At 37.1% G+C, this 13,146-nt stretch overlaps 1 protein-coding gene across 10 annotated transcripts in view; it reads right to left on the minus strand.

Moving 5' to 3' along the window:
• The window catches only part of LOC136427239 (otoferlin-like), a 216,536-nt gene that overhangs the window by 55,792 nt on the left and 147,598 nt on the right, over positions 1-13,146 (minus strand). For all 10 annotated transcript variants that reach the window (XM_066416028.1, XM_066416032.1, XM_066416031.1 and 7 more), the window contains 3 exons: positions 10,172-10,303; positions 4,109-4,256; positions 375-534 (listed from right to left, as the gene is read on the minus strand). In XM_066416028.1, the coding sequence (XP_066272125.1) occupies positions 375-534; positions 4,109-4,256; positions 10,172-10,303 (440 nt within the window). The remainder of the gene's footprint in view (positions 1-374; positions 535-4,108; positions 4,257-10,171; positions 10,304-13,146) is intronic.

Raw genomic sequence — 13,146 nt, forward strand, 5'->3', positions numbered from 1 at the left:
TCTCTCGTAATCTTGGTGAAATGCAGCCAGCAGACTGATTTAAATATTTCATAAATAGATCAAACAAACAAATAAACAAAGGAAAGTGATCTCGAACCAGTTTAGCTCAAATGAACTCAATGAACAGATGAGCTAATCTTCCACTGGTCGCGACAGAGAAGACAGACGCTATGTACAGTATTTACAGGTTCATTGTACAGGGGAAATTCCCCTAGCTCTTTTCGACAAGCACAATGAACAGTGGGTCACGGCTTAACGTCCCGTCCTAAGGACTGCAACCCTTTCCGGTAGCGTGCATGTCGGGTGAGCGAAAGGCAAGATTGCTAACCACTGGACTACGCATGCTACATAAACAAACAAACAAACAAACTTACGCCTCGATGTCATCCTCATCATCCTCGCTGCTCTTGGGCGGGGTCTTGATGGAGTCCCCCTTCCCGACCACGGCGATGTCGCACTTCAGGTAGCCCTTAGGGCCGCCCGTCACATCCTCCGGGTCAGTCAGCAGGGCCCACTTGTGGTAGAACTGGTGATCTGGAGTTTTTAGGAAACATTGGCTTTTAATTCATGTACATATAGAGTTCTGTGCACAAAGTACTAAACTAAGAAACATTTTCCATGAATTCTGAGCACAAAGTTTGGACAAAGTTTGTACATGTATGTTTCCTTCAGGCACTAGATTCCCCATCAGCAGGGCCCACTTGTGGTAGAACTGGTGATCTGGAAGTTGTTATGAAACAATTTCTATAAATTCATACATATTTACGTGATTGTATAATTCTGAGCACGAAGTTTGGACAAAGTTTGTCAACTGAAGAACATGTATGTTTCCATCAGACACTGGCTTTCCCAGTCAGCAGGGCCCACTTGTGGTAGAGCTGGTGATCTAGGAGTTGTCAAGAAACATTTTCTATGAATCCATACATATATACTTCTGAGCACAAAGTTTGGACAAAGTTTGTACATGTATGTTTCCTTCAGACACTAGTACTGGATTTCCCAGTCAGCAGGGCCCACTTGTGGTAGAACTGGTGATCTGGAGATGTCGGGAAAGATTTGCTATGAATTCATACATACATGTATATAATTCTGACACGAAGATTAGACAAAGTTTGTCAACTGAAGTTCATATATGTATCCTTCTTCAGTCAGCAGGGCCCACTTGTGGTAGAACTGGTGATCTGGGAGTTGTTACAAAACAAAATTTTCTATGAATTTATACATATTATATAATTTTGAGCACAAATTTTGTCAACTGAAGTACATTGTATGTTTCCTTCAGACAGTGGCTTTTGCAGTCAGCAGGGCCCACTTGTGGTAAAACTGGTGATCTGGCAGATGTCAGGAAAGATTTTCCATGAATTCTGAGCACAAAGTTTGGTCAAAGTTTGTACATGTATGTTTCCTTCAGACATTGGCTTTATACATATATAATTCTGAGCACAAAGTTTGTCAACTGAAGTACATGACTGTTTCCTTCAGACACTGGATTTCCCAGTCAGCAGGGCCCACTTGTGGTAGAGCTGGGGATCTAGGAGTTGTTACAAAACATTTTCTATGAATTCATACATTTACAATTCTGAGCACAAAGTTTGGACCAAGTTTGTAAACTGAAGAACATGTAACTATGTTTCCTTCAGACACTGGGTTTCCCAGTCAGCAGGGCCCACTTGTGGTGGAACTGGTGATCTGGGATTTGTCAGGAAAACTTTGCTTTGAATTTATACATATATTCAGAGGCAAAATGTTAAAAAAATTGTTTATTATGGAATTCATTGAGCGGTCTGTCAAATTTTTGGTCGCTCAATGTCACTCAGCGGTTAGAGCCGCCCATCACATCCTCCGGATCCGTCAGCAGGGCCCACTTGTGGTAGAACTGGTGATCTGGGAGTTTTCAGGAAACATTGGCTTTGAATTCATACATATAGAAGATACTACACCCTCTTTTAGCAATAGGCTGCAATCCCTGAGTGACCACTGAGCGACCAAAGGCAGATCACTCAATGAATTTCATAGATAAAGAAAAAATCTTTTTGTACATTTTGTGTGTTTTGTTGTCTTCATACATCTTGCATCATATTCCAAGTATGAAATCGAGGGTCGCAGAAATTAGATTTTGGTTGCTGTATGGTCACCCAGCAATCATCATCTTGTGAAAAGGGTGCCTTACAAAAATGGTGTAAATCTTTCATTGTCTGCAATTGTTTGACATACTCTTGAAACAAAACTTAACTCTTTAACTTCAAGGAATGAATAATTAAGACCACAATGCACAAAGTTTCTTAAAGAGCCACATCTAAGCGTAGCCAAAAGACAGGATGCAGATACCTACACTTTGCCGAGAAGGAGGAGAGGTGATAATCGATCAAGGAAATCCAGGTTCTTTTGACAGGAATAATGGGGTCATTATAGTGTAAAATTGAGGAAACAAATTCATAGCAACATCCCAGAATATTGATCTAACCTGGTTAGGAATAGGGACATATACAATATACAAGCCTTTCAACTCAGCTATGGCTTCAGGGGTCCCTAAGCATTCACACAAATTCTATGAAATTTGGACAAATTTTTAAAAAAATGCACAAATCACTATGCAAAAACGTATGAATTCTATATAGAATTTGTGCAAATGCTTAGGAACCCCTGGGCTTTACTCTTCACCTCTCAATGGTTAGGGTACAAGATTTATTAACTTCGGACATCATGAATTGTTAGGAACAAAGTAAACAAGGATTCAGTGAAAGAAGTTTTATTCACTGATTATGGCAGAAACAATTGGGTCAATGGGCCTCAGGACACCCATTCCAACTGTGCTACCGCTGTATCAATGAGATACGAAAGATTTGGGGCATTCACATTTTTCTGAGTTATGACCTAAGACAGTGCTGATAAGTTCATAAGGTGATTTTTATTGAATGCTTTTGATCTAGGACAGGATAGCAGATTACTTCTGACATCTTTCTTTTGCCATTAGAAAAAGTCCATAAAAACTCTTGTTGAAGTTGACAGCAAAACCACCACAGGAAAAAGCTTTGGGTTGTATATATCTGAATGAGATATTCTCCAACTCTTCATAACACAATTCATTGTAGGAGAGTAATAACTTTTTCTCATATTCTATGGCATAGTGGTAATATTTTCTAATTTTCCTCTTTGTGGTAGGAATAAAAAACCGTGGGAGGCCACATATGACATATATTAATGTGTTATTAGAGTGTTATGGTGACAACTGGAGTGTTATGGTGACAACTGGTTACGACATGACTTTGAGCAAGCTCAACAGAGTGAGTGAGTGAGTGAGTGAGTGAGTGAGTGAGTGAGTGAGTGAGTGAGTGAGTGAGTGAGTGAGTGAGTGAGTGAGTGAGTGAGTGAGTGAGTGAGTGAGTGAGTGAGTGCGTGAGTGAGTGAGTGAGTGAGTGAGTGAGTAGGAAAATAAGTGAAAAAGTTAGGTACTCTACTCGAGTGTAAGTCTATTCAGGAACAGTACCGTGACATTGATGTTCAAGCATTTTAGACCTGCACCAAAATGATTTTTGCAGTAAATGTACTGAAACACACTTAAAAAACAGTTGATATCAATGATGAGAAGAGGTTTATTCCCACGTCCAGTGTTGAGTAAAAAGGTACCTTAAAGGTTCAAACAAACAAACAAAAAACCTACCGGGGGCATCGTAGACTGTACCGACGTCCAGTTTGAACAACCCAAACATGGTGCCCAAACACATTACATTTTATGGTTTCAGCTCTTAATCAACATAATCATTCTAGAATCGTGAACACACTTAAAAAACAGTTGAAGTCAACGATGACATGAGATCTATTCCCATGTACATAGTTGAAGTGTAGAGTAGGGCTGCATACCTGAACATAACACCAGGTATAGATGATTTAGTGTAAGTCTATTCAGGTGCAGTACCAGTACATTGATGTTCTGGTAGACAAAGTTTAGAACTGTACCAAATTGATTTTTGCAGTACCGGTACGACACTCTAGTAGTGTAGTGGCACCTGTGCCCATGTCCAGTTTGATGAACAACTAGACCAAGGTGCTAGAACACATTTATGGTGTTATACATATGATTTTTGCGGTAGAAAGTAGAGGCACCTACCGGGGGCATCGTAGACCGTGCCCACGTCCAGTTTGAAGGACCCGACCATGGTGCCGGAGCGCAGCAGGTTGCGGGAGTGTAGCACGGACAAGGTGATGATCTTGTCAAACAACATGTCTGGAGACATGTGGAAGTCAAAAACGAAGTACTGCAGGGGAGAGATGGAAACATTTCTGATTAATAATTGCACAATTCAATTCAATTTTATTTTCAAAACAACTAGCAGAAATACAGTACAATACAATAAACAACTGAACTGTGTTGCCTTGATTCTAAGGAACCACTGACAATAGCGCTCATTTGGATACATGGTGGTGAAAAAACAGACAAGATGTATAAACATGCATATAACAATTCAGAGATCTGATGTCTTTCTGTGACATTTTTATCTCAGTTCTCTTTGTTAGGTTTGCTATCAGTAATTCAAATAAAATAGTTGTATACCTCATTTAGTTGATTCTATCAAAGGTTGATTTTACTAGATGGAGAGTTTAAATAAAAAACAAATACCAAGACTTATTTTCAGACTACATGTAGTTTTACTTGCAGAAAACCATAAGAAAAATTACTGCTAAATCAGAAGATCTGGGATAGATGTAACAATCGGAAAGTCTGTCTGTAAGAAATCTGCAGCAGCTTTTATTTCAGAACCACGGACATCAACTAAGGCATTGCTCAGTTAAAAGGGCGAATTCCAGCTTTTATTGGATGTTGATTGGGGTTAAATGATGGGTCATTCGCAATATAAGACCAGGACAAAGGTCATAAAGCACCTTCTGACCTTTGTGAAAGGGGCCAGTTTATCTTTCAACCCTGTGCTTTATTCAACAGCAATATACATGTAAAGCGCGAAGTAAGTTTTCTAAGTAAAACCTTCTTGTTAGTCAAGTAAAACCTTGACTGATAGTCAAGTAAAACTTTGACTGATACAAGTGACTATTTCTTTGAATAGCTCCATATCTCTTCATCCTGTGTAGAACTATTTGGATGTGTCATCGATTATTCTTGGATTGATCCTAGATTTGGGAAATTCCATCTTAATGGTAACCTTAATCCATTCTGATCTTGAATGATGTCTTATGATTACTATTTATGACAAATGGCCCATAGAAAATAGCTACATCTGCTTTCAAGGTGCAGAGTAGGTTGGTTTGACAGTACAACCTGTCACTGTTTTGAGTAAGTGGTCATTTTCAACAACTTTAAATAGTAACTGTTAATATGCAAACAACAAAATTGGTTTATGTGTAATTCAATTACTTTTTGTACATTCATCTTCCAAATCTAACTTTCTATTACCACAAATTAAACGTATAAAACTAGCCCTTAATCAAAGATTCAATCATTAATATGATTCGCCAAAAATAGTTACTCAAGAAACTGGATAAAATTTTGAAAAAAAGTCAGACAGCATCTGCTATCTTTCGTCAGTGACTAAAGAAAGATCTGGTAGAACCAGGTTTTATACCAAAACTCTGAATAGACATGTTAATGAAGTGAAGACAATTTCATATGGTTCAATAGAATGGTAAGTTAATGTGATTGCTTTTCTTAACCTTCAAAATGCTATGGTAGCCGTTTGCCACAAAATTTGTATTAGTAATAGGGTTAGGCAGCAGGGAGAAGGGTAAAATATTCCACCAATCTTCATAAAGAATGGCAACATCACTGTCCTTGTACTCCCAATCCATTCACACTTAAACTAAAAGCACCGACTCCACTCCCAGGTTTACCCCTTTCTGAGAACTCCGAAACCTAATTTGAAAGTCGATGTCTTCCAATGTGCTTTATAAATCTCTTCAAGACAGATCATCCCCCCTAGAGACGCCATGACGCAGGCACGAGCGCCTGATATCGATCGGTTTCTTGAAAAATCAATGTAGACCCCCCCCATGACGCAAAGATTACATTACCAGTCCAGCCCGCAGGTGATCGTGTAATAAATAACTTTACAGGCTTCACTCAAGAAACCAGCTGAAATATGGCCTCCTTTATTTATAGTTATATGTTGTGTTTCCTACGGTCCTGAAAGAATTAGGGCTGGTTTAGGCTGGTACAGAATTAGAAGCGATGTATAAAAAAAGGCAGCCAGAATTTGTAAGAATGTCATAGGTTTACCATTCTTTTTGATGTCATTTACTTCAGGTTTATCAAGTTACTGAGAAACAAAGCAAAATTCTTGCCATGTTGCACCAGTGAGGTACAAAGGATTAAGACTAAACTCGGTTAATGTTACATTTTTTTAATGTGATGCATTAATAAAAACTACTTTACAGGCTTCACTCAAGAGACCTACTGAAATATGGCCTGCTTTAGTTCTAGTTATATGTTGTGTTTCCCATTACAGTCCTGAAAGAATGAGGGCTGGTTTAGGCTGGTACAGAATTAGAAGTGATGTATAAAAAAAGGCAGCCAGAATTTGTAAGAATGTCATAGGTTTACCATTCTTTTTGACTGTCATTTACTTCAGGTTTGTCAAGTTACTGAGAAACAAAGCAAAATTCTTGCCATGTTGCACAAGTGAGGTACAAAAGATTAAGACCAAGCTCGATTAATGTTATATTTTTTAATGTGATGTATTAAAAACTACTTTACAGGCTTCACTCAAGAAACCAGCTGAAATATGGCCTCCTTTATTTATAGTTATATGTTGTGTTTCCTATTACAGTCCTGAAAGAATTAGGGCTGGTTTAGGCTGGTACAGAATTAGAAGTGATGTATACTAAAAGGCAGCCAGAATTTGTAAGAATGCCATAAGTTTACAATTCTTTTTGAATGTCATTTTACTTCAGGTTTATCAAGTTACTGAGAAATAAAACACATTTCTTGCCATGTTGCACAAGTGAGGTAAGGTACAAAGGATTAAGACTAAAATCGATCCATCTTACATTTTTCTATGTGATGCTTTAAAAATTACTTTACAGGCTTCACTCAAGAAACCAGCTGAAATATGGCCTCCTTTATTTATAGTTACATGTATATGTTGTGTTTTCTATTAAGGTCCTGAAAGAATTAGGGCTGGTTTAGGCTGGTATACAGAATTAGAAGTGATGTATAAAAAAGGCAGCCAGAATTTGTAAGAATGTCATAGGTTTACCATTCTTTTTGAATGTCATTTACTTCAGGTTTGTCAAGTTACTGAGAAGCAAAGCAAAATTCTTGCCATGTTGCACAAGTGAGGTAAGGTACAAAGGATTAAGACTAAACTCGATTCATCTTACATTTTTCTATGTGATGCTTTAAAAATTACTTTACAGGCTTCACTCAAGAAACCTACTGAAATATGGCCTTCTTTATTCATAGTTATATGTTATGTTTCCTATTAAGGTCCTGAAAGAATGAGGGCTGGTTTAGGCTGGTACAGAATTAGAAGTGATGTATACTAAAAGGCAGCCAGAATTTGTAAGAATGCCATAGGTTTACCATTCTTGTTGAATGTCATTTACTTCAGGTTTATCAAGTTACTGAGAAATAAAACACATTTCTTGCCATGTTGCACCAGTGAGGTACAAAGGATTAAGACTAAACTAGATCAATGTTACATTTTTCTGTGTGATGCATTAAAAACTACTTTACAGGCTTCACTCAAGAAACCAGCTGAAATATGGCCTCCTTTATTTATAGTTTTATGTTGTGTTTCCTATCATGGTCCTGAAAGAATAAGGGCTGGTTTAGGCTGGTATACAGAATTAGAAGTGATGTATAATAAAAGGCAGCCAGAATTTGTAAGAATGCCATAAGCTTACCATTCTTGTTGAATATCATTGACTTCAGGTTTATCAAGTTACTGAGAAATAAATCAAATTTCTTACCATGTTGCACCAGTGAGGTACAAAGGCTTAAGACTAAACTGGAGTTATGTTACATTTTTTTATGTGATGCATTGAAAACTACTTAACAGGCTTCACTCAAGAAACCAGCTGAAATATGGCCTCCTTTATTTATAGTTATAATATGTTTCCTATTACGGTCCTGAAAGAATTAGGGATAGTAGGTAGGGATTTTCATTTTTCTCTTCACATTTCAGCCAATCCAACAAATAAAGTTTAACAATGTAAAAATGCAATGTATCAGGAAACTGGTATTTTCACCTTGTAGTTATACAGATATACATTGTACAATGTTTGTTACGCTTTCTTTATCAACTGTTCAAAGCTTTATTCTGTTAATAGGAAGTCCGTTTTGAATTTTATTACTCAGATGTTAGATTGGAGATTTTATGTCTTTTTGCAGTGGTTGGTCTAAGAAAAGGCTTGTGTTGACAGGTATTTGCTAGGGTCAGTCGGGAACACAACATTTTCCAAAGCCTTATGGAATTAGAAGGGATGCTTAAAAAATGACAGCCGAAATTTGTCAGAATTCTATCAGTTTACCATTCTTGTTGAATGACATTTACTTTAGGTTTATCAGAAACAAAAACGCTTTTGTTACCATGTTGCACTAGTGTGGTACAAAATATTAGACTAAACTAAATTAATGTTACATTTTCATCAGAAAAACATCTCTTAAGAATTGGTTAGGATAAGAAAGTTTAATTTGTTAGGACAAGAAAGGCGCTTCTTCCATTGTTGTACGCACCTGTGTAATATTGCTTCTGAATCAGTTCAAGTGACAAATTGCACACATAGGACAAAGTTAATCCAAGAACATGTCCCTTACCACTTAGTTAGAATAAGAAAGCTGTGTCTTCTATTATTGTATGTACCCATGAAATATCACTTCTGAATCAGTTCATGTGACAAATCGCACACATAGGACATTCAAATATCAAAGTTCATGTCAGCGTTCCTCCAAAGTGTAAGATATGATATCACTGTCTTTTAGCTCCAGGGCAGAAGCTTTTCAGTTACCCTATGACGTCAATACAAGCAATCCTTTGGGAGCATTGTGCCTGGAAGCATTGTGTATAATGCATGGCTTCACACCTGTGTTAGTGATTTTAATGGTTTGCTATATCATCATTTCATATCAACAGATCATCACACACTTGTAGTAATGTCATCAGTTTGTCAGGGAATTTCAATAACAGTAATTTTACTGATAAGCAGAACAATTGATAAAAAAACCTTAACTGCCTACTTTGCCATTAAAAATTAAGATCAAAATAATTTCAAAAGACAGTTCGTGTTATTCTTAGATCATCTTTTAGATCATCTTCCAGAGAGAATCTTTATATTATCATCTTTTACTTCACACACTGAAAGCTGCAAGAAATTTGTATTCATTAAAGTCATTGCAGTTCTTCGTTATGTCAACTTCTGAGAGAACTTATATGACTTTATTACATTAGCCGATTTCTTTACACTTTTGATAAAGGCATCATCACCTTTTCTAACTCTCACAAGAGTGATTTACAGAGAAGCACCTTCAATTTCTTTCTGCAACCTATAATGACAAATGAAGGATTGCCAGACACTGCTGCAAAATTAGTAGCTCTTAAAGGATTCTTATAAAGATCTGATGTATTTATTACATGTACATCTTTATGAATTCATTAGGGCTTCATGTAATCTGTATATTTGTTATATTTTGTCTGATCCTTACATGTACCTCTTCTCTCATGACCTCAATGATAAGCAGCCACCAGGCCTATTTGAGTTATTTAGAGAATAGATAAAGGCTGAAACAAACAAACATACAAGATTCAACCTCCATTAAAATTTATCTGCCAGCCTATACATACATGTACATGTAGAACAGTCACTTTGAAAAACTGTGAGTTTGAGAGATCTCTAGTGCAGCAGCCCTTAGGAATGCAGTTTACTTATACAGGAGTGTGTTATACTGGGGGACGTTGGGTTGGAGATCTATTTGGTTGTATCTTTTCAGGGTGGTGGACATCATTGGTAGTTCTTGGGAAAATGACAGCGAAGACTGTTTTCAGGGTGGTGGAATTATGTACCCTGGTGGAATTATGTTAGTAGGTGTCCTCAGTGTAGTATGGACAGTTGGTGGGCTTCTTCTGACTGGTAAACTTTCTCTCCTCACCAGGCTGATTTGACTTTTATTATGAATAGGTAAAGTCTCAAACAAACAAACAGACAGACAAACAGACAGTTTTACCTCATTGTAGTATGGACAGTTGGTGGACTCCTTCTGACTGGTGAACTTTCTCTCCTCACCAATCTGTACAGACACCACTGGGTCCATGTTCAGCCCAGCCAGCTGGCGGGCTTCGATGATTGTGATACATATCTGCACAGGAAAGAACAGCAAAAACACTCATTAGAGAAATTTTCGAAGCAAAAACACTATGGGAGAAACATTGTCTTGGTATTTAAGACAGTCTTAGAAGGAAAAAGGTTTCAGCATTGGAGAAATCTTGGAAGAAAGAAGGATTCAGTGTTGGAGAAACTCTACGAAAAAGAATTGAGGAACGATGATAATGATACATATCTGCCAGGGGAAGAGCAGCAAAAACATTTCAATCAGTACTGCATCTTTGAAAGAAAAATATTTTGGTACTGGAGAAACCTTGGAAGGCTCAAAATGCCTTGGTATTTTTAAAAGGCATTCTTGGAAGAAAAAAGGCTTCAGTATTGGAGAAACTCTAAGAAGGAGTACATGTAAGGCTTCAGTATTGGAAAAATTCTTAGAAAGGGTAACATTTTGGTATCTGATATATCATGATGATATAAAACTTCAAAACTACAAGCAATCCTATTCAAGTCTAAATCAAGTACATGTATCATGAGTATCACAGTCAAGTTCAGATGAAAACTTAAGAGAGTAACATCTGGCTCATTTGTACTTTGCAGACATTCATACCTTGTGTGTGAGTAATACATGTGTGTGTGCGCGCGCGCGCATGTGTGTGTGTGTGTGTGTGTGTGTGTGTGTGTGTGTGTATGTACTACTATGTATTGGTTTAGTAAGCATTCACAGAAGATCTAGACTTTAAAACAAAAGCAAAGGAAAAAAACAATACTTGGCTATCCTACATTCTATCAATTAATAATGAACTGGGCCTCTTCTAATAAAAGCATCAATATTTCCCAAGAGGACGTTTCTTCGAAAATCCACCGTCAGCTTTGATCTCTGTATTGTACATAATTCCGTCTTCATTGCCAAACTGTTGCAAACGTTCAGAATCTTCTCTCCGTGATAAAAGACTGGGCCCTCTAAATGTCAGGTCCTCTCGAGGGAGCGGACCTGACTTTGGGCTAAGTTGGTCTTCAGTGTATGTGTGCTGGCATATTATATGGATGGTGCACTTAGTTGCATATCCTAATGAATTCCCTTGATGATCAGTACAGATTTACAAAGCACTGTTACCACTTCCAAAACTGCAGTAAAGGCAGTTAGTTTGCAGCGGTTTTATTTCACAGAAGTAGGGAAAATATTTTTTTCCTGGTGTTCAAAGTTGGCGATTGAAACAATATTGTAGTACAGTAGATGTACAAAAAACATATTTGTGGTGTTATGATTTTGCAAATAGAGATCACTGTAAAAACCACAGAAATAAACCACTGCAAATATTTAAAGAATCACAGTACTAGACAGTGTACAGTTATAGTTCTGCAGTCAGAGGTCATTGTGAAAAACGCAGAAATAAAACTTCAAACATTTCAAGATTTACGGTTGTACTAGACAGTGTACAGTCATTCTGTCCGTACATACAGTATGAATGAACAACTGGTTATTAGTATGCAGAACAAGCAATACCAAATTTGGCTGCTAGTACCATAAAATCAATCTAACTCAAGAGTTAGCTGACTTTTACTTTCGTCTGTCTGCTATAGGTTGTTAAACTCTGGTAATGAAGAAGGAATCTTGCTTTCTTGGTATGTGAAATAATCAATGCTACAGAGGTACATGTATCTATAATTTGATCTTATTACTATGATTGTTGTCATAATTTAAGACAAGAAGAGATCAAAGGCAATGTTATAAAGGAATGGAAAGGAACATTTAATTTTACTGATATACAAATGTAATGGGCCCTGGAAGTAATGTACAGCTGTGAGACATAAGGCCACACCAATTTAATTTCTTGGTCAACAGATTTTTTTAAATTTTAGCAAAAACAAAATTATGAAAACAGAAGGCTTGGGTAAAAACTTACATCTGACCCAGTTCACTCCCTGAAATTGTGTGCACCAAACTACAAACTTTCCTCTGAGATTCTGTTTTCCTGTTGATTTTCCAATCTAGCATATTTTAAAAAAAATTCTGTTAACCAAAAAATTAAAATGGTGTGACCTAAGAGGATAGAAGTGTGTTATATTTATCAATGACTTCGTTGCTATCCTCCCACTTTGGCTGCATTTCAATAACATTTTACAAGGAACAAAGTTTACTGGAATAAAGTTTACTAGTGTCAGCTTATCAACAAATAAAGTCACTTGTAAAGCTTCAAAATACAAGTAAGGTACAAAGCAAAACAACTTTGTTGCTTATTTCACTGTAGAAGACTGAGATGTAAAGCAAAATAATGATTGTCATGGTTCACATATCTTAAGATTTTAACTGAGCAACTCTTTTAATCTTTTCTTTAACTAATTACATGTCTTCTCATAACCTACTACAAAGTCCTCTGAACAAAAACTGGGCTGACAGAGTTACAGAAAATGGCAGTCATTAGAGTACTGTAAATGCAGAAATGTTTGCAGCTCAGGGATCTAATTTTGTGGTAGGGAGAAAATGGAGTGTTTGCGGTTGTTTTGAGTTCACATTTGAAACAAAAGAAGCGGTAAATTCACACAACAGAACGGCTTTTCGCAGTTGCTTTAAGTTTGCAGTAAAGAGTTAAACCAAGTCATAAAACTACTGCAAATATTTCTGCATTTACGGTATATCGAGAAATTCCTGTATCTAGATTTATGTTCTGGATTATATCATTCAGGAACTTATACTAATGGGCCATTGTGCATTACGTCTGCAAGAGGCAGACAGGCCTCTGGTCCATTCACAGCCTGTCAACTTGAGTTTCACCATGAAAAGGTTTAGCATCTGCCTGAATAAAAGGAAAAAATCCATAGGGATTTCAGCATTGTGTTTCAGCTAGAGTCACTTCCAGAATAGGCAATGAGATCCAA

This window comes from Branchiostoma lanceolatum, chromosome 2, assembly GCF_035083965.1.
Source record: "Branchiostoma lanceolatum isolate klBraLanc5 chromosome 2, klBraLanc5.hap2, whole genome shotgun sequence".
In the NCBI taxonomy this organism is placed as follows: domain Eukaryota; kingdom Metazoa; phylum Chordata; class Leptocardii; order Amphioxiformes; family Branchiostomatidae; genus Branchiostoma; species Branchiostoma lanceolatum.